Source organism: Cherax quadricarinatus, chromosome 23 (assembly GCF_038502225.1).
Source record: "Cherax quadricarinatus isolate ZL_2023a chromosome 23, ASM3850222v1, whole genome shotgun sequence".
Classification (NCBI taxonomy): Eukaryota; Metazoa; Arthropoda; class Malacostraca; order Decapoda; family Parastacidae; genus Cherax; species Cherax quadricarinatus.
In genome coordinates this window covers 10,209,666-10,233,122 of record NC_091314.1, presented here as the reverse complement: position 1 = coordinate 10,233,122, position 23,457 = coordinate 10,209,666, and the positions used below count along the sequence as shown (strand labels likewise).

General features: G+C 38.2%; 1 protein-coding gene across 5 annotated transcripts in view; it reads left to right on the top strand.

The window, feature by feature from the left end:
* LOC128685599 (protein bric-a-brac 1-like) overlaps nt 1-23,457 on the top strand; it is a 518,998-nt gene that overhangs the window by 478,910 nt on the left and 16,631 nt on the right. For 2 of the 5 annotated variants that reach the window (XM_070087899.1, XM_070087897.1), the window contains one exon: nt 80-532. The exons of 2 other annotated variants lie outside the window; for them this stretch is intronic. In XM_070087899.1, coding sequence (XP_069944000.1) covers nt 80-496 — 417 coding nt within the window. In that variant the 3' untranslated portion in view covers nt 497-532. Of the gene's footprint in view, nt 1-79; nt 533-5,134; nt 11,479-23,457 lie in introns of those variants that run through there. One more of the 5 variants, XM_070087911.1, reaches the window with a different exon arrangement.

Sequence of the window (23,457 nt, the reverse complement as noted above, 5' to 3'; positions counted from 1 at the left end):
TTTTAACCTATAAAAAATCTGCCACTGTACATGACAAATTTCTAATCGAGACACTGAATAAGACGAGCATCCTCCACAGATGTTGCGGGAGAGTGACGATGTGGGTTCTCCGGGGGACAGAGTAGCAGGACCTATCAACGCCAACTGCAACAACACCAAGCTGCTTCGATGTCCTAACTGCCCATACTCCACCAATCAAGATGCACACTTTCTGGAACACTGGCTCACACATGGCTGGGAAAATACTTTTTCATGTCCATTCTGTCCATATAAAGCATCTGATTACAACCAGTTGAAAAGACATTTCCGTATGCACACTGGAGAGAAATCATTCTCCTGTCCTCATTGCCCATACGTAACTATTGATAGTAGTAACCTGAAAAGGCACATTCGAACACACACTGGTGAGAAACCGTATTCTTGCCCACACTGCCCTTATCAGTCTTCCTTAAAGGGAAATCTAAATAGACATTTGCGTAGTCATTTAAAAATCTAATTTTATGCTCATAATAAATATCAGTTTTTCAATTAGTATTCACGTATTTTTTTTAATCACTAATTACAGAGAAGTTATGGTATAATATGTAAGTGTAAGCAAGTGTTATAAACTTTTATGTGACAGTATAAATTTCTGAAATAAGACTTAAAATTACACATTATGAATGTACCATAGTTAGAATTTTCATAGAAAATACTTTGATCAGAACTGGAACAATAGGTTTTCCTACACTCTCTTAACATTATGCTGTATTAGAACTCACAGATAAAATTATTACCTTTTGTCCATCTTTAAAGATTGCACAATATGTTTTTTATATGACAACATACATAGAGATACTGGCACTGTACACTGTATTGATGAAATGTTTTCTGTTTATAGCATATAGAAAAATATGCTAATGTACTGTATACAATATTAGTAGCAGCATGTAGCTTTTTGTTTTTGTTGTTAAATGTAGAGCATTGTATGATTGTAATGGGCAAAGGCTATAAATTTTATTACCTATGTAATGTCTAACCAAGCACCTAATACTTCATGCCAACAGATTTTTAGTCAAGAGCCAACAAACAAACAAACACCATACAGTACTGTATAGAATATGGAGCTTGGTGTGTGCATACCTTTTGGAAAGAACAGTATCACACTTTTTCATAGATTGCAGGAATCTAACCAGAGGCAAGACATTACAAGTCCACAGCTTTAATGATAATAATATCTTTATTTCTACAAGTACATGTACATGGTATACAGGCCTAGTTGGCATCAGTGACATACAGCTATATAGAAAGCCACTTCTTATGCAGAGCATTTTGGGCAAATTAGGTCAATTTTGTCCCGGGTTGTGACCCGCACCAGTCAACTAACACCCAGGTACCCATTTTACTGATGGGCAAGCATGAACAACTGGTGTAAGGAAACACGCCCAGTGTTTCCACCCTTGCTGGGAATTGAACCTGGACCCTCAGCATGTGAAGAGAGAGCTTTGCCACCAGGCTTGTAATATCTTGCTGCTGGTTTGATCCCTTTCAATCCATGAAAAAATTGCAGCAGCTTATTATGTTTTTAGGTGATACTATCACAATTCGTTATGCTTTGCTCCTATTTGGAACTTTTTTTTTTTTTTTTTTTTTGAGGAATGGGTTTATATTGAATCTAACTCAAATACCTCAACTGTTTTCATGTATCAAAAAATTTTATATGTTGTTTTAAACTGTTACCACTTACTTCCACTGAGATACAAAAACATGTGGAGAAACTTAATTTTTCAGCAATATATAGCATACAACTAGGAAAGAAAAATTCAAATAAAATTTTTTATTTCTTTCCATAGAATTCAAAGTGTAATTTACATGTTATAAAATATTGTTAAGCACAAAGAAAGTCACTAGCATGTCTCAGCATTTTGGGCAGACTAATCCTAAAGAAATAGAGACTAGAGGGCACAAGAAGTAAATGACTCAGACAGCAGAACTCACTGTAAAATTAGTGTGGGAGTGGAAAAGATGAAACAGATTAAACTTTATTGGTGTGTGAATACAGCTAAAGGAAAGAACTATCAATAAGAGAGCAGATCTGTCTACTTTTCTGACAGTAGAACGTCATCCAGTCTTCTTTGACTTTTCTGGTGTCACAGTTTTGTCCAATGTACGTAAGTTTATTGTATCTATAAGTACACTGTATTCAGCAATATATTTCCACAGATTTTTGTGTCCTATGGTTTATCACTGATAGAAATATATAATGAAGATGAACTGAAGTTTAGTTCAGTTCAGTAATATATTTTCATTCAGGTACATAACTTAGTATTGTTTTAATTTGTACTGAGCTACTGTAGTACCATCTGTGCTTAAGACACAAGTGTCAAGACAGTACACTCCAGTATGAGTGCTTAAAATTTTGTTTACCAATATGTGGACATCTCCCCTACTCCCCTATATTGTTTGTCACATGACACACCAGGGCATTAGCCTCACCCCAATTAAAGATGAAAATTTTAAAAAGTAGACAGATGTATTTACTCTTAATGTTACCACCTATTTTAAATTGAAAACAAATTCACATATATTTTAAAGTGCTCTTTGGGAAAAGATTTTTTTTAATTTCCAGTCTGTTGGATGTCAGTCTTATTAATCTATTAGATATGTCATAAACTTGTTTGATCATATAGTGAACATGCTTATTTAACATCCTCCAGGCACTGTATATCCCCTGTGAGTTAAGCGCTTCCTAGTGAATATATTATTAATGAAAAATACAGGAGGTCTGAACTTTGAAGCAAGTTGTTTTTTGGATTTTCCAACTGAAAAATGAGTTGTTTGTATAGAAAATAATAATAAAGTTGGTAGAATTACCGACAATATGTAAAGTAAAAGGACACAAGTGCAACTAATGTGACATTTATTGTGGCAACGTTTCGCTCTCCAGGAGCTTTATCAAGCTTTATCATGGCTTGATAAAGCTCCTGGAGAGCGAAACATTGCCACAATAAATGTCACATTAGTTGCACTTGTGTCCTTTTACTTTACATAGAAAATAATAGTATAGCTGATGGCTATGTTTCACATGTGTAGTACAGCTCAGCCGTTGTAAAACATAATTGGTTTCTAAGTGCCTTGTTGGTAAGTGTTTGTATGTAACTTGAGGTGTCTGTAAGTTTGAGGATGCCTTGTATTACCATATATCAAACATGTATGGGCTGTTTGAATTGTGATGTTCATTCATCTCAGGCAAAACAACTTTTAAATGAATGATAGTGAATGTTGTCTTTTTTCTGGGGAGGAATGCCCTACCTTGGTGTGGTAAAAAAAAAAAAATTGTACCAAGGAAATCTTGGATGTGGTTCTGCAAAAAAAAAAAGATCAAGGAAACAGCCAAGCACCAGATGGAAGAAGAAGAAAAAAACATACTTCCTGGTGGTCAAAGGGGCAATGAAGGCTTAAGATAGAAACTTAGAGAAGCTGATGAACAGTGTCTTCTCCAGCAGTGAAATGTTGCAGACCAGTGGGAACCGCGATGCTTGAAGGAATGTGTGTACAGTCCATCAGCAGTGTAACAGTGATGTATGTTGGAGATATGTGTGTGTTCATGCATGCCTACATACTGTACACACACAGTCTGTCAGCAACAGGACACTGATGTATGTTCGAGTACATGCTTGTGCATGTACACTCAATCAGTAAAGGGACAGTGATGTATGTTGGAGTGTGTGCATGTACACTTTGCAACAGCAAGACAGTGATGTACTCACCTATATGTGGTTCCAGGGGTTAATTCTCAACTTGCCACTTGCCAGATTAACTCTCTCCTATCCTTGTGGGCCATATCATACCTCTTCTTAAAACTATGCAAAGAGTCTGCCTTCCCCTCTTTTTCAATGAGGTGATTCTACTTCCCAACAACCCTGAGACTGAAAAGTACTTCCTGGCATTACTGTGACTCATTTCATTTTTAACTTCCAGCTGTGCCTGTTTCCCACCTCTCAAACAGCTTGTACCTATCTACCCTATCAATTCCTCTGAGTATTTTGTATGTTGTTATCATGTCTTCCTTGATCCTTCTATCATCCAGAGTTGTTAGATTTAGTTCTTTTAGCTTCTCATCCTAGCTCATACCCTTAGTTCTGGAACTAGTCTCATTACATACTTCTGCACTTTCTTCAGTTTCTTAACATGATTTCTCTGGTCTGGGTTCTGTACCAGTGTTGTGTACTCCAAGATGGGCTTGACATGTTGCATAAAACACCCAGAATAACTCTTGTTGAGATTCTTAAACCAAAGCCTCTCTCAGATTTACCAGGTAAATATTGGCTGCAGAGGTTATTCAGTTGAGGTGAGCCTTTGATGATATGCTAGGCACTGTGCTTACTCCAGGTCCTTGTCTTTGAATGAGGTCTGCAGCCTCTGTACCCTGGGTCTGTAATCTGTGTCCAGTCTTCTGACCCCTTCCCAAATCTTCATAACCTTGCATTTGCTGAGGTTGAATTCAGGCAACCACATATCTGACTAACCAACCCTGTTGAAGTGTGTGTATACATTCCGCAACAACAGGACAGTGATGTGTGTGCACGTGTACACTCCACAAAAACAGTACAGTGATGTGTGTGCACGTGTACACTCCACAAAAACATGACACTGATGTATGTTGGTGTGTATGTACACAGTCAGTGGCATTGTGACTGTATTGATGACTTTCAACAGCCTGCCATGACTAAGCAACTAAATAGCACATCAATTTTAGTCATGATTTTTTTTTTCTGTTGATATCAGATCACACTATGATTAGGCTATGAACTGTTGGGGCGTCACAGTAACTGACTGGGTGACTACATGGACATCTTGGATAGACATAGTTACATTGGTTATTATGCTATCTCTCTGGCTTCCTCAAGAAGGAAAAAGTATACACATACTTTTTCAGTCATTATGCAATGCATTTATCATTTTTTTCTTTTCAAGATTACATAACATTGCGAAAGTACCATACAATATCTTTGCAAATTTGATGTGATTGCTACTGTATTATGCACAATTCCAGTATTATATCAAATGACTCAAAAGGATATGCTAATATTTTTAGACAGTGTTAATGTATGTTGACATTGATGACATTGAATAAGGAAAGTGTCGCTTACAGGTGGGGCTGGATAGTGAAGCTGAGCAGCACAGCGGAGGTGGAGCTGTAGGTCGAGGGAGGAGCGTAACCACTAGCAGGAAGCTCCACCAGTGCCCCGTCTGCCCCTACACTACTACTAATCGTTCCCATTGGATAGTGCATTACCGAACTCACACTGGGGAAAAACCATATGCCTGCCCATACTGTTCGTATGAGGCTGTTGCAAACAGTGATCTTAAGAGACACATTCGTATTCACACTGGAGAAAAACCTTTTTCTTGTCCACATTGCTCTTATCAAACTGCTGTCAGTACAAGTCTCAAAAGACATATTTTGACTCATACTCGTTAAGATTTGTTACAAAAGATCTTAACTTTATGCATGTGTCTGTGTGTAACCACTTAAATTTTACTCAGTTGTGCTTGAGTTGGTAAAGTGTTCGGCTAACAACTGGAAGGACCTGAATCTATTGTTGGGTGGGGCGAGATTTAAAAGTTTTATCTAGCAGACAATGCATACCTTGGAGGTAATAGACCCTGGGGTAGTATCTTGGGAGTGGGCCTAAAAACAAAACTTATGTAAATACATTGCTTGGCTTTCTTGGGTTATTGATCATCTAAGGTTACTAAATCAAATAATATCTTCTTAACCCTTTGTGGGTCGAGAGGCCCATTCCCAAATTAGTTCTCAGGGTCGAAAAATTTTCGAAAAAAAAACAAAAAAATTATTTTTTCTCGTGAAATGATAGAGAATCTTTTTCCAATCATAATGACACCAAAAGTTTGAAATTTGATGGCAAACCTATGGAACTATGGTCTTGCAAAGTTAGCAGTCTTGATGATAATTATGCATTGGTGATTTTGCTTTTTTTGAGCCCTATTTTTGGCAAATTCCAATGTTCCAGTCTACTAAAATCATAGCTATTTTGCTAGAACTCCATTTCTTCTATTGATTGAGTAACAAAAACTGCCCATTTACCAATTTCAACTACTCAATAAAGTGGTCAGAATTTGGCAATTTGACGAGTTTCACACAAATTTCAAAAGATGCCAGTTTCAAAATAGGGTCCAGAATAAGCAAGACAGACATTCCTAGCACTAAAATAACATATTATCTGTTCATTAGTCACGTCTCCAGGCCTGTCTTACATTACTTTTGCTTTCCGTTTTGAATTTTCATTCTCACAAAAAATAGAAGATTTACTTTTATGTATACTACTGCATCATTGCAAAAACGGCATAAATAATACCAGCGCACTTGTGAAAGAATATTAGACTCACCAGTTGATGTGTATTGGACTTGGGGCATGATTTGTTTACTCTTGAACATTGGCAAAAAATCAAACATTTTTGCTACTTTGAGCTCAATTTCAAGTTATGTACTTGTCATCATGAAAAAATCAAAATTATCTCTATTTCTGTAATATATCTTCCATTCTGTCAAATGAGACCAAGAAAACGAGAATACAACCATAAATACCATACAAAAATACACTTGAAAGTCACTGATTTAAACCAAAAACACAGTTTTTTTTTTTCTCATTATGCAAATCCTGCGTGCTTCAGGATTTTTTTATACTGTGCACACTGACCATGCAGACCCATTCTTTCATATGTAGGACTGCCAACTTTCTTCCGCCAGATTTGAAGTACGTGACCAACCCTGGCTGCAATGACGTACAAGTACTACATGACCGACCCTCAAAGGGTTAATAATGCCCTAACTTATTGGGATTTGCCATATCTTAATTTTAATCTGAGTATGAAGATGGCTTCCATTATCTCTCCTAGGGCATTCCACTTGCTCCTGATCCTTAACATTAAAGAAATTTCTTATAACCCTTTGTCTCATCTGAATACATATATTGTTAACTATTAAAGTTAATTTATGACTCACAAAATCGTAATGACACGATTACAAACAAACCATACCGCGGGCGGGGATAGAACCCGCGATCAGAGAGTCTCAAAACTCCAGACTGTCGCGTTAGCCACTGGACCAGCTAACTTTGAGGGGACTTGAGCTAGAGTTTGTCACGGCCACGCTAGCTGGAGATTCGTCTGCAAAAACTTGCGTTTGTGGTCACAGTGGTGCCTATGCTAACCTTCCTATGGTGTAGAAATATACCTAGTTGGACAAATCTTATTGTGGCTAGCTGGTCCAGTGGCTAACGCGATGGTCTGGAGTTTTGAGACTCTCTGATCGCGGGTTCTATCCCCGCCCATGGTATGGAAAGTTAATTTACTCTTGTTCACAGTGTAAAACAGCTTATCATTTTCTACATTGCTTGTGCCCCTGAATATCTTCAATGTTGTGACAATGTCTCCTTTCCAACATGAAAGATCTTGATCTCTTAGTCTATTGTCTGTGTTCATAGCCCTGGTGCAAACCTTAATGTGATATACTAATTTCATGTGTTTTGTATACACAAGTATAGGGCATGTTTTAATATTTGTAATCACAGCACTTGTTTCTATTATCTACTTGTAGCCACAAGTAGAGAGATACCTATAGTGTCTGTCTTCAGTCATTATAAAAGAATATTTATTTTCCACTGGTTGTAGCACTTGTTACTTCCACCTGGGTCTCACTGCAGTATTCTGCCACTCTAGTTGTTAAGAACTTTCTACTGTCATTTTGGCACCACTTTTTATCAGTTTATCATTGTGGCATCTTTTCCTCCCTGTTGATGGCACTAAGCAATTTTCTGTTGATTTTCTTATATCCTTTCGTAATCTCTCAGTATGGGGTTATCATGTCTCCTATTTTCTTTCTGTCTGTCAATAAATCTTTCTACTTAATTTATACTTTTTAGCTCTGAAAGTCATTTTTGTAGCATGTCTTTGACTTCTTGTCTTTCCACCTCTAGAACTCTTTAAGTTTGGCTGAAACCCTTTGTAAATGTTGCCTATACCATATTATATCATGTGATTAATTTATTTTTCTGTTTCTGTTTGTTAATTTTGTATGGCCTCAAACTTTTAATACGGTAGTTCATCGTTTATCTGTTTTTGTTTTTTTTGTTTAATTTACATTATCAGCCATGTCTGTCTGTCATTAGCAAGTGTTAAGTGGTTATTTAGGATTGTTATTTATTTTTTCCAAACTTTTAGTCATGGGTATATTGCTTTTCTTCCTTGTAGAGTTAAATGCAGTATTTTTTCACCTCTCAAAAACAACTTCTCACAGTATTGTTGTATAGCCTGACTAGGAAAGGATGATGTTACATTCAGCCATTTGAAAATCTTGTTAATAATGTTTGGAATTCAAAGCATTGACTATGAACATGACTTACAAACTCCAAATCTGTTAAAACTATGATGAAATACTGTAGATAATTTGTTTATCATTGCTGAATCTGGTGTAAATTGGGTTTACATAATAATACATCCATGAGGTTCATACAGATTTCCCTCCACATTCGCGAGGGTTAGGGGATCAAGAACCTCGCTAATGTTGAAAAATTGCGAATGTTTGGTGCACAAATATATTTTAGAGAATATAATAATAACATTTACTTAGTCTAACAATACTGCTTCCTTAACCTACTGAACCATGAACAATCATAAAACACATGAAAACATCATAAAATATTGTAGTAGTGCCAGCCCTTTGGTAAAGAAGGTGAGAAAGACTATAAAATTCAAGAAAGAACTTGTAGCAGAGTACCAAAGTGGAGGAGGAAGAGAGAGGGGAGAATGTGCCTTCTTCAGTGATTCTGCGATATGTACGATACTAAAACAGCACAAGTCGATAAAGGCTGTAGCGCCAGCCAGCGATAAAGTGTAGCATTAACAGTGTAGCAAGTAAGTTAAGTGATTAATCAATAGAAAAAGGACAGCACGAACCTAACTCCTCCAGTGTTGTTGGAGTTATATAGGGCAACCGACAACACCGCTGTCTCTACCACCTCTGCTGCTGGGTTCACCACCACTATGTAAGCCTTATGCTCTCAGTGGCCCTTATACACCCAACAACAACAATGCAACAACACTCGTGACATACTCAATGACATATTTTATTCATTATAAAGTATATGTCATGTTTCTATGTTATTAATATTGTTTATTATATCATATTAGATGAATTGTGATAGATAACTAAGCCGTAGAGTTGATATTAGTGTCATATTGAAGGACTATCGTGTCCTATCTCCAAACAAACTCTGCCACCGCCACAATTCCTAACATATGTAATGACATATTTTAAATATGATTGGGCAGCTGGGCATTCGTGAATGTTCGAAGCTCAAGAAAGTGGAACTCGCGAATGTGGAGGGAGACCTGTATTCACTAGGATGAACAAATGAATGTCCATATGTGGCAGTCAGACTGATGTAGTTGGAGTTTCATGTGGTTACATTTTCTAAGAGAAAGGGAGGGAAAGGATATATGGTCATGTCTTCTCAGTGGCCACATAGTAACTAAGTAGTCCCTTACTGTGGGGCACAAAGCATAAAAGATTTGTTTTTACAGGATAAATTACTGGAGCTTGTGGCCCAGGAGCAGGAGGGATGAGAAAGACAAAGTTAAAGAGGGAGAGAAGCAAGAGTCATGGTGGTACAGTAACTAAGTGGTCCTATGCTGTAGGGAATGAAGCAAATGTTCACATGCTATCTTGGTGATTGCTTTAGTTATTTTTACTTTTGGTGGAGAGAGTTGATACGCTTTTATAAAAAGTATTCCAAATTCAATCGGAGAATTGATTTTGATAAACATAAGTGGTCACTCGCAGTAACTAACCATCTTGTAACAGAATGTTGATTATAACTGAGTTTTTGTTGTATGCATGAGAAAAAATTTTTTAGTGTCAGTTTTTGTTAAAGACTTACCAAAAAAAATCAAAATTTTTCCCCTATTATTTTTATATGTAATGCATTGATTTGTTTATTTACAATATGTTCATTTTATGCATGTGTGATAGACTCACATTTGTTTGGTAGAGTTTAAAAAATTATGACTATTAAACCAAAGGGAAAGGGAGGGGAGGAGGAGAACACGTAAACAACGAAGATGCATATACAGGACCTGGATGTACTTTGCCAATAACACACTGCAGAGATCTTGATAAATTAGACACATGTGCAACACTTGGGTATCTTTAATGAGGAAACGTTTTGCCACACAGTAGCTTCATCAGTCCAAACAAAGGAGAATGGTGAAGAACAGGAGGAGTTTGAGGTAATCAGTCCCTTAGCCTTGAGTCGATGCGATCAGTCCATCAATCTTGAAAAGAATACAGCATATCTGTGGAGAAGTAGCTTATATGCCATTGGCAGGAGAGGTGCAGCAGTCGTAGGTGGTATCACATTTGTCCAGTGTGGAAGTAGGTCATGCCCAAGAGTTAGGCAAGTGAAGAATTCCCAAGTATTAAGATCCCAAGATGTTGCTGTGTCAGACAGGAATGTAGATGAATGGTTCAGAGAACTGACAAGTTGATGAATTAGACACATGTGCAACACTTGGGTATCTTTAATGAGGAAACGTTTCCTCATTAAAGATACCCAAGTGTTGCACATGTGTCTAATTTATCAACTTGTCGGTTCTCTGAGCCATTCATCTACATGCAGTGATCTTATTTAGAGTCTGCCTGTGTTGTCATGTTGAAGCATGTAAAGAAAGAGGGAATAGTAGATTGGAAAGGCAGATGGTAGAAGACTTGTAGCGTGGTGAGAAATACTGTAGGAGTGAGATAAGGGAGAAAGAGAGGGATCCATATGGTACTGTACTTTAAAATTGAGAGGCTGATGAATGCAGTGTCTTGGTTGAGAAGTCATTTCATCTCTTACAATGATTAGCATTACAGCTAATAATTTTTTTTTTTAATTATGTAGCATAATACTTTTCATTATATGAAAAACACACAGCAGTGCTTATAGTTAATGTGATAAAACACTTGACAAAAAGCAGTGGTATTATGGGACAACTCATGAAAAAGTTCACAGCATTATGTAACAACTCATTTAAAGGATCTGGAGCACATTTTATAGAAAAGAAAAATTAATCCTTTGTGTGTGCACGTGTGTGTGTGTGTGCACGTGTGTGTGTGTGTACATGTGTGTGTGCACATTGTGTGTGTGTACATGTGTGTGTGTGCACATTGTGTGTGTGTGTGTATTGTACAAGTACCATTTATAAAATTTGTTGAAGATCATACTTTTCTCTTCAGTTTTTGTATATAAACAACCTCAAATCTAATAAAAAAAGCACATGTTTTGAGAGTTATTATTACTATGTGATATATTATTAAGCATACATGGATGTACAGTAAAGTGAAGTTTATGTATAGTACATATTCAGAATATAATTATTCATGTTAAGTTCTATGTTCAATTATGAAAAAATTAATAAATAGCTTATAATTAATTTATTTTACTGGTACCATTGGAGGACTATATATTTCTTAAAAAAAAAAAAATTCTTATTTACAGCATTACACAATAGAATGACAAGCCAAGGATACTTGTGGAAGCTCTTGCTTGTGTTTTACATCATCACAGGGACCAAAGTTATTGACACTATACTCCAATTAAAGAACTAAAAATTACCAAACAGGCTTACAAAATTAAATAAATGATAAAACTAGGTACTGTACTGCTACAAAGAATATATCTGACAGACAGAGTCACCATGATTAAAATAGATTGTTTAAAATCTATTGTGATTAGCAATATTTAATAAAATGTAAGCAAGGGAGAGGGTGTGCTCTCTGCATCTACATAAAAGGTTCTTCCACTAGCAAGACACCAACTAACTCATATTTTGATGACAGGAAGGAGGCACAGTTACCTTGCCAATGAGTCTCATGTGGATAGACCCAAGAATAGGCCACCATTGTCATCTGCAGCACCATGGCTTTTTGTTTTAAAAACAATGATAATACAGTGGTACCCCAAGTTTCAGCCATAATTCGTTCCAGAAGGCTCTTCGAGTGCTGTTGCCGAACAAATTTGTTCCCATAAAGAATAATGTAAATTAGATTAGTCCATTTCAGACCCCCAAAAATATACTTACAAAAGCACTTACAATAATACACTTACATAATTGTTCGAGTTGGGAGCTGTACGAAACTTGGGGTACCACTGTATACATATATAAAAAAAGAGAGGTTCAGAATTTTCTTCTATAACTGACTCATGAAATTGTAATGACACGGGTTTATTATCTTCTTTCTGTGAAAAGCTTTATTAAGTTATTGACTTGATAAAGTTCTACATAGAACATGTTATTATAATAAGAGCTTACTCTACATTTCTTATTCTTCACTATTACTATCGCCGGTAATGTGTGCCTTTGTAGCCAGGGTCACATATCTAGAAAATAATCCTTGTGTTAAAACTGTCAATTTGAATACATTGAATCTGTGGTAAAAACAGAGTTACGTTCGTGGGAAATAAAAAAATAAATAAATTATGGTTGCATACACAATTATTAAAATTTTCAAACTGTTAAATTATTTTTAGATATTTTGTTGATTGTATGTTTTGTATAAAATTGACAAAATTTATAAAAAAAGAGTTGCTGAGTGATAGTTTACAATTGTGAATAAGGAAGCATAAAGAGAAGGAAGAGTGGAAAAAAAGAAAGAAGAAGCAAAGAAGATTAACCCTTTTGCTGTGGCATTCATCACTTGTTAGGTGACCAACGACTATTCCCCCCTCCCCCCCTAAAAAAAAAAACTTTCTATAATTGGGAATACAAATACAATACAGATACAAATTTTTATTTCCTTATGCAGTACAAAATAATTTTTTTTTTTTAACAAGTCGGCCATCTCCTCCCGAGGCAGGGTGACCCAAAAAGAAAGAAAATCCTCAAAAAGAAAATACTTTCACCATCATTCAACACTTTCACCTCACTCATACATAATCACTATCTTTCCAGAGGCACCCAGATACAACAGTTTAGAAGCATATACATATAACATACCCCTCCAAGCTGCCAATATCCCAAACCCCTCCTAAAGTGTAGGCATTGTACTTCCCATTTCCAGTACTCAAGTCTGGCTATATAAAAATAACCGGTTTCCCTGAATCCCTTCACTAAATATTACCCTGCTCACACTCCAACAGCTCGTCAGGTCCCAAAAACCATTTGTCTTCATTCACTCCTGTCTAACACGCTTACACATGCTTGCTGGAAGTCCAAGCCCCTCGCCCACAAAACCTCCTTTACCCCCCTCCCTCCAACCTTTTCAAGGACAACCCCTACCCCGCCTTCCTTCCCCTACAGATTTATATGCTCTCCAAGTCATTCTCCTTTGATCCATTCTCTCTAAATGACCAAACCACCTCAACAACCCTTCTTCATCCCTCTGACTAATACTTTTAGTAACTCCACACCTCCTCCTAATTTCCACACTCCAAATTCTCTGCATAATATTTACAGCAGGACATCTCCACTGCCTCCAGCTACCTCCTCACTGCAGCATTTGCAACCCAAGCTTCACACTCATATAAGAGTGTTGGTACTACTATACTTTCATACATTCCCTTCTTTGCCTCCATGGATAACATTTTTTGTCTCCACTCACCTTTTTTCCTTCATCAATTCTATGGTTAACTGTGTCATCTCCCATTTTGTATTTGATTCCCCATAATTGAATCCCACCCGTCTCCCCAACTCCCTAGCATTTACTTCTTTTACAACCTCATCTATAAATATATTAAACAACCATGGTGACATTACACATCCCTGTCTAAGACCTACATTTACTGGAAAGTAATCTCCCTCTCTCCTACACACCCTAACCTGAGCCTCACTATCCTTATAAAAACTCTTAGTAACTTACTACCTATTCCATGTACTTTCAACATCTGCCACATTGTTCCCCTATCCACTCTATCATATGCCTTTTCTAAATCCATAAATGCAATGAAAATTTCCCTATCTTTATCTAAATACTGTTCACATACATGCTGCAATGTAAACACTTGATCTACACATCCTCTACCCACTCTAAAGCCTCCTTGCTCATCTGCAATCCTACTCTCTGTCTTACCTCTAATTCTATCAGTAATAACTCTACCGTACACTTTTCCTGGTATACTCAGTAAACTTATTCCCCTATAATATTTACAATCTCTTTTGTCCCCCTTCCCTTTATATAAAGGAACTATACATGCTGTGTGCCAATCCCTAGGTACCTTCCCCTCTTTCATACATTTATTATACAAAAATACCAACCAGTCCAACACTATATCCTCCCCTGCTTTTAATATTTCTGTCATGATCCCACATTTACTTCTTTTACAACCTCATCTATAAATATATTAAACAACCATGGTGACATTACACATCCCTGTCCAAGACCTACATTTACTGGGAAGTAGTCTCCCTCTCTCCTACATGCCCTAACCTGAGCCTCACTATCCTCATAAAAACTCTTTACAGCATTTAGTAACTTACTACCTATTCCATATACAGTGGAACCTCTACTTGCAAGTTTAATCCATTCCATGACCTTGCTCGCAACTGGATTTGCTCGTTTGCAGAGTCAATTTTCCTCATTTAAATTAATTGAAATGCAATTAATTTGTTCCAGTGAAATTCTGTACTTCAATAATTTCACTAATATCAACTCTACGGCTTATTTATCTATCTCACTTCATCTAATATGATATAATAAACAATATAAATAACATAGAAACCTGATATACAGTGGACCCCCGGTTCGCGATGCTATCGGTATCCGATAAATCCGGTAGCCGATGCATTGTATCGCAAAAAAATTGCCTCGCTTCCCGTTACAAAACCCGGTATGCGATGCGATTCGTACGAGACATGTCCACGTGTGGCCTGAGCTGCCCCGTGTGTGCCAGTGTTTACAAGCCAGCCAGTGTGCGTGCCTCTAAGGATACATTCGGTACATTCCATATTATCACTGTTTTTGGTGCTTTTTCTGCAAAATAAGTCACCATTGGCCCCAAGAAAGCTTCTAGTGCCATCCCTTCGAGACCAAGGGTGCTAATGACTATTGAAATGAAGAAAGAAATAATTGCAAAGTACGAAAGTGGAGTGCGTGTGTCGGGTTGGGTTGTACATGTATAGTAAACCCCAATCAATCATTTCTACTATAGTGAGCAGGAAAATGGCAATCAAGGAAGCTGTTCTTGCAAAAGGTGCAACTGTGATTACAAAACAGCGACAGTGTTAGAAAATAATGAGAGACTGATATTGGTGTGGATAAATGAAAAACAGATAGCAGGAGATAGCATCTCTCAAGCGATCATTTGTGAAAAGGCTAGGCAGTTGCATGACGATTTGGTAAAGAAATTGCCTGGAACTAGTGGTGATGTGAGTGAATTTAAGGCCAGCAAAGGTTGGTTTGAATGATTTAAGAATCGTAGTGGCATACATAGTGTGATTAGGCATGGTGAGGCTGCCAGTTCAGACCAAAAAGCAGCTGAAAAATATGTGAAAGAATTCAAGGATTACATAGACAGTGAAGACTTGAAACCTGAACAAGTGTTTAATTGCGACGAAACAGGCCTGTTTTGGAAGAAATTGCCAAGCAGGACCTACATTACTCAGGAGGAAAAGGCACTCCCAGGACATAAGCCTATGAAAGACAGGCTTACTCTTCTCATGTGTGCCAATGCTAGTGGTGATTGCAAAGTGAAGCCTTTATTGGTGTATCACTCTGAAACTCCCAGAGCATTCAGGCAAAAGAATATTCTCAAGGCTAATTTGTGTGTGCTGTGGAGGGCAAACTGTAAGGCATGGGTCACTAGGGACTTTTTCTATGACTGGTTATACCATGCATTTGCCCCCACTGTGAAAGGTTACCTAACTGAAAAGAAATTAGACCTTAAGTGCCTCCTGGTATTAAACAATGCCCCTGGTCATCCTACAGACTTGGCAGAGCGACTTTCTGGGGACATGAGCTTCATTAAGGTCAAGTTTTTGCCTCCTAATACCACTCCTCTCCTGCAGCCCATGGACCAGCAGGTCATTTCCAACTTCAAGAAACTGTAAACAAAAGCTATGTTTGAAAGGTGCTTTGAAGTGACCACAGATACTCTATTGGCTCTAAAGGAGTTTTGGAAGGATTACTTTAATATCCTCAATTGTGTAAACCTTATAGGTAAGGCTTGGGAGGGAGTGACTAAGAGGACTTTGAACTCTGCCTGGAAAAAACTGTGGCCAGAATGTGTAGACAAGAGGGATTTCGAAGGGTTTGAGGCTAACCCTGAGAAGCCTATGCCAGTTGAGGAATCCATTGTGGCATTGGGGAAGTCCTTGGGGTTGGAGGTTACTGGGGAGGATGTGGAAGAGTTGATGGAGGAGGACAATGTCGGACTAACCACTGATGAGCTGCTAGATCATCTTCAACAGCAAGAGGCCAGACCTGAGGAAACTGCTTTCATGAGGAGGGAATGGATAAAGTGAAGAAGTTGCCTACTTCAAAGATTAGGGAAATGTGTGCAAAGTGGCTTGAAGTGCAAAGCTTTTTTGATGAAAATCACCCTGACACAGCTACTGCAAGCCGTGTTGGCAACCTGTACAATGACACTGTTGTGAACCACTTTAGGAAAGTCATAAATGAACGAGAGGTACAGGCCTCTATGGACAGATATGTTGTGCGACAGAAGTCCAGTGACTCTCAAGCTGGTTCTAGTGGCATTAAAAGAAGGACAGTAACCCCGGAAAAGGACATGCTACCTCAAGTCCTAATGGAAGGGGATTCCTTTTCTAAACAATAGGTTCAACACTCTCCCCTCCTCCCATCCCATGAATCATCACCAGATCTTCATTAAAGGTAAGTGTCAATTATTCTATTGTTATTATTCTATTGTTATTGTAATTATTCTGTTGTATTAAACTTAATATTTCATGTGGTAAAAGTTTTTTTTCATACTTTTGGGTGTCTTGCATGGATTAATTTGATTTCCATTATTTCTTATGGGGAAAATTGATTCGCTTTCCGATAATTTTGGTTTATGATGAGCTCTCAGGAACGGATTACTGTCGTGAACCAGGGGTCCACTGTATACTCTAAATTGAATAAAATGTCATTCATGTAGTGGTATGGGCGGTGCCGGCGGTGGAGGAGAGTTTGTCTGGAGACCGGGCAAAATACTTCATGAATAATTTCACTAATATCATCTATATGGCTTATTTATCTATCACAGTTCATCTAGTATGATATAACAAACAATATGAATAACATAGAAACATGATATATACTCTAGAATGAATAAAATATGTCATTCATGTAGTGGTATGGGCGGTGTCAGCGGTGGACGAGAGTTTGTCTGGAGACCGGGCAAAATACTTCATGAATAATTTCGCTAATATCATCTATATGGCTTATTTATATATCACAGTTCATCTAATATGACATAACAGACAATATAAATAACATAGAAACACGATATATACTCTAGAATGAATAAAATATGTCATTATGTAACAGGTAGAGGCGGCCACAACCACTCCCTCTTTGTTGTGGTAAACACTGCCATCTAGTGACGGCCTTTTGAAGCCATCTATTATTATAATTATTATATGTAGTACTGTACATTATTATTATATATGTATTATTATTATACATATACAGTGGTCCCCCGGTTCGCGAAGTCACAGGTAACCGATAAATCCGGTATCCAAAGCGTTACATCGCAAAAAATTTGCCCCGGTTCCTGTAACAAAACCCGGTATGCGATACAATTCATACGAGACGTGTCCACATGTGGCCTGAACTGCCCCATGTGTGCCAGTGTTTACAAGCCAGCCAGTGTGCACGCATCTAAGGATACATTCCGTACATTCCATATTATCCATATTATCACTGTTTCTGGTGCTTGTTTCTGCAAAATAAGTCACCATGGGCCCCAAGAAAGCTTCTAGTGCCAACCCTTCGAGACCAAGGGTGCTAATGACTATTGAAATGCAGAAAGAGATAATTGCAAAGCATGAAAGTGGAGTGCGTGTGCCGGACCTGGCCAAGTTGTATAGTAAATCCCAATCAACCATCACTACTATAGTGAGCAGGAAAATGGCAATAAAGGAAGCTGTTCTTGCAAAAGGTGCAACTGTGATTACAAAACAGCGATCCCAAGTGTTAGAAAATGTTGAGAGACTGTTACTGGTGTGGATAAATGAAAAACAGATAGCTGGAGATAGCATCTCTCAAGTGATCATTTGTGAAAAGGCTAGGCAGTTGCATGAGGATTTAATTAGAAAAATGCCTGCAACTAGTGGTGATGTGAGTGAATTTAAGGCCAGCAAAGGTTGATTTGAAAGATTTAAGAATCATAGTGGCATACATAGTGTGATTAGGCATGGTGAGGCTGCCAGTTCAGACCACAAAGCAGCTGAAAAATATGTGCATGAATTCAAGGAGTACATAGAGGCTGAAGGATTGAAACCTGAACAAGTGTTTAATTGTGACAAAATAGGCCTGTTTTGGAAGAAAATGCCAAGCAGGGCCTACATTACTCAGGAGGAAAAGGCACTCCCAGGACATAAGCCTATGAAAGACAGGCTTACTCTTCTCATGTGTGCCAATGCTAGTGGTGATTGTAAAGTGAAGCCTTTATTGGTGTATCACTCTGAAACTCCCAGAGCATTCAGGCAAAAGAATATTCTCAAGGCTAATTTGTGTGTGCTGTGGAGGGCAAACTGTAAGGCATGGGTCACTAGGGACTTTTTCTATGACTGGTTATACCATGCATTTGCCCCCACTGTGAAAAATTACCTAATTGAAAAGAAATTAGACCTTATGTGCCTCCTGGTGTTAGACAATGCCCCTGGTCATCCAACAGACTTGTCAGAGCGACTTTGTGGGGACATGAGCTTCATTAAGGTCAAGTTTTGCCTCCTAATACCACTCCTCTTCTGCAGCCCATGGACCAGCAGGTCATTTCCAACTTCAAGAAACTGTACACAAAAGCTATGTTTGAAAGGCGCTTTGAAGTGACCACAGAAACTCTATTGACTCTAAAGGAGTTTTGGAAGGATCACTTTAATATCCTCAATTGTGTAAACCTTATAGGTAAGGCTTGAGAGGGAGTGACTAAGAGGACCTTGAACTCTGCTTGGAAGAAACTGTGGCCAGAATGTGTAGACAAAAGGGATTTTGAAGGGTTTGAGGCTAACCCTATGCCAGTTGAGGAATCCATTGTGGCATTGGGAAAGTCCTTGGGGTTGGAGGTTAGTGGGGAGGATGTGGAAGAGTTGGTGGAGGAGGACAATGAAGAACTAACCACTGATGAGCTGCAAGATCATCTTCAACAGCAAGAGGCCAGACCTGAAGAAACTGCTCCGGAGGAGGGGATGGAGAAAGTGAGGAAGTTGCCTACTTCAAAGATTAAGGAAATGTGTGCAATGTGGCTTGAAGTGTAAACCTTTTTTTGATGAAAATCACCCTCAGACAGCTATTGCAAGCCGTGCTGGTGACTATTACACTGACAATGTTGTGAAACACTTGAGGAATGTCATAAAGGAACGGGAGGTACAGGCCTCTATGGACAGATATGTTGTGTGACAGAAGTCCAGTGACTCTCAAGCTGGTCCTAGTGTCATTAAAAGAAGAAGGGAAGTAACCCCAGAAAAGGACTTGCTACCTCAAGTCCTAATGGAAGGGGATTCCCCTTCTAAACACTAACACACCATCAACACTCTCCCCTCCTCCCATCCCATGAATCATCACCAGATCTTCATTAAAGGTAAGTGTCAATTATTCTATTGTGTTTATTCTATTTTTATTATTGCTATTGTAATTATTCTATTGCATTAAACTTAATATTTCATGTGGTAAAAGTTTTTCTTTTCATACTTTTGGGTGTCTTGCATGGACTAATTTGATTTCCATTATTTCTTATGGGGAAAATTGATTCGCTTTCCGATAATTTTGCTTGATGATGAGCTCTCAGGAACGGATTAATGACGTGAACTGGGGGTCCACTGTATTATTATTATTATTATAATTATTATTATTATTGTATCATACTATTATTATTATTATTATTATTATTATACGTATTGTTATTATTCATATTATTATTATACACATTATTATTATTATCATTATTATTATTATTATTATTATTATTATTATTATTATTATTATTATTTTATTTTATTATCACACTGGCCGATTCCCACCAAGGCAGGGTGGCCCGAAAAAGAGGCGTGGAGTTAAAAGATAAAGAATCACACACAAAGTGGGAGTTGTCACAGCTGCTCTTTGCTGATGACACTGTGCTCTTGGGAGATTCTGAAGAGAAGTTGCAGAGATTGGTGGATGAATTTGGTAGGGTGTGCAAAAGAAGAAAATTAAAGGTGAATACAGGAAAGAGTAAGGTTATGAGGATAACAAAAAGATTAGGTGATGAAAGATTGAATATCAGATTGGAGGGAGAGAGTATGGAGGAGGTGAACGTATTCAGATATTTGGGAGTGGACGTGTCAGCGGATGGGTCTATGAAAGATGAGGTGAATCATAGAATTGATGAGGGAAAAAGAGTGAGTGGTGCACTTAGGAGTCTGTGGAGACAAAGAACTTTGTCCTTGGAGGCAAAGAGGGGAATGTATGAGAGTATAGTTTTACCAACACTCTTATATGGGTGTGAAGCGTGGGTGATGAATGTTGCAGCGAGGAGAAGGCTGGAGGCAGTGGAGATGTCATGTCTGAGGGCAATGTGTGGTGTGAATATAATGCAGAGAATTCGTAGTTTGGAAGTTAGGAGGAGGTGCGGGATTACCAAAACTGTTGTCCAGAGGGCTGAGGAAGGGTTGTTGAGGTGGTTCGGACATGTAGAGAGAATGGAGCGAAACAGAATGACTTCAAGAGTGTATCAGTCTGTAGTGGAAGGAAGGCGGGGTAGGGGTCGGCCTAGGAAGGGTTGGAGGGAGGGGGTAAAGGAGGTTTTGTGTGCGAGGGGCTTGGACTTCCAGCAGGCATGCGTGAGCGTGTTTGATAGGAGTGAATGGAGACAAATGGTTTTTAATACTTGACGTGCTGTTGGAGTGTGAGCAAAGTAACATTTATGAAGGGATTCAGGGAAACCGGCAGGCCGGACTTGAGTCCTGGAGATGGGAAGTACAGTGCCTGCACTCTGAAGGAGGGGTGTTAATGTTGCAGTTTAAAAACTGTAGTGTAAAGCACCCTTCTGGCAAGACAGTGATGGAGTGAATGATGGTGAAAGTTTTTCTTTTTCGGGCCACCCTGCCTTGGTGGGAATCGGCCGGTGTGATAATAATAAAAAAAAAAAAATAATTTGTAATTTTTATTCACACAAAAAATATAAGATTTACTGTGACGTCATTTGTTTACCTTGAAACAGCCAAGCAATGGACCATTTCTCCTAGGTTGAGCTCTATTTCAAGGTACTTTTTGACGTGAAAGCAATCAAAATCATATCTATTTCTGTAATATATCTTCCATTCTATCAAATGAGACCAAAAAAACGAGATTACAACCATAAAAACCATTTGAAATTACCACTAAGGGGTGGCTAATTGCTGAGAAGTGAACTCCATTATTTATGCTGAGATTTCTTTCATTTTTGGTGTACATTAAGAAGCATTTTTCCATCATACATTGTCCAAGTTTCAATAAGATAGTCCAACAAACAAATGAGATACAATTCCCAAGATCAAGAGCAAGAGCCCCTCACCAGTGTCACGGAACCTGCCTTGAGGTCTGCTCGCTTGTGGAAATTTTGCTCGCGTATGGAAGCAAAAAATCGACCCATCCACTGCTTGTATTTGGAAAAACTCACACGTGGACATGCTCGCAAGTAGAGGTTCCACTGTACTTGCAACATCAACCACATTGCTCTCCTATCCACTCTATCATATGCCTTTTCTAAATCCTTAAATGCAATGAAAATTTCCCTATCTTTATCTAAATACTGTTCACATACATGCTTCAATGTAAACACTTGATCTACACATCCCCTACCCACTCTAAAGCCTCCTTGCTCATCCACAATCCTCTCTGTCTTACCTCTAATTCTATCAATAATAACTCTACCATACACTTTTCCTGATATACTCAGTAAACTTATTCCCCTATAATTTTTACAATCTCTTTTGTCCCCCTTCCCTTTATATAAATGAACTATACATGCTCTCTGCCAATCCCTAGGTACCTTCCCCTCTTTCATACATTTATTAAACAAAAATACCAACCACTCCAACACTATATCCTCCCCTGCTTTTAACATTTCTGTCATGATCCCATCAGTTCCAGCTGCTTTACCCCCTTTCATTCTATGTAATGCCTTACACACCTCCCTCACACTCACATCCTGCTCTTCTTCACTCCTAAAAGGTGTTATACCTCCCTGGCCAATGCATGAAATTACCGCCTTCCTTTCTTCATCGACATTGAAAAGTTCCTCAAAATATTCCTGTCATCTATCCAATACCTTCAGCTCCCCATCAACTAACTCCCCTACTCTCTTTTTAACTGACAAATCCATTCTTTCCCAAGGCTTTCTTAACTTGTTTATCTCACTCCAAATTTTTTTCTTATTTTCATCAAAATTTCTTGACAGTGCCTCTCCCACTCTATCATCTACTCTCCTTTTGCACTCTCTCACCACTCTCTTTGCCTTTCTTTTACTCTCCATATACTCTACTCTTCTTATAACACTTCTGCTTTGTAAAAACTCTCATAAGCTAATTTTTTCTCTTTTATCACACCCTTTACTTCATCATTCCACCAATCACTCCTCTTTCCTCCTGCACCCACCCTCCTATAGCCACAAACTTCTGCCCCACATTCTAATACTGCATTTTTAAAAATATTCCAACCCTCTTCAACCCCCCCACTACTCATAATTCCACTATCCCACCTTTCTGCCAATAGTTGTTTATATCTCACCGTAACTTCCTCCTCCCTTAGTTTATACACCTTCACCTCTCTCTTATTTGTTGTTGCCATTTTCCTCTTGTCTCATCTACCTCTTATTCTAACTGTAGCTACAGCTAAATAATGATCCAATATATCAGTTGCCCCTCTATAAACATGTACATCCTGAAGCCTACCCATCAATCTTTTATCCACCAATACATAATCTGACAAACTACTTTCATTACATGCTATATCGTACCTTGTATACTTATTTATTCTCTTTTTCATAAAATATGTATTACTTATTACCCAACCTGTTTCTACACAAAGCTCAATTAAAGGTTCCCCATTTGCATTTACCCCTGGCACCCCAAATTTACCTACTACTCCCTCCACAACATTTTTACCCACTTTAGCATTGAAATCCCCAACCACAAGTACTCTGTCACTTGGTTTGAAAATCCCCATTCACTCAGCATTTCCCAAAAGCTCTCTCTCTCCCCTACACTTCTCTCTTCTCCAGGTGCATAAATGCT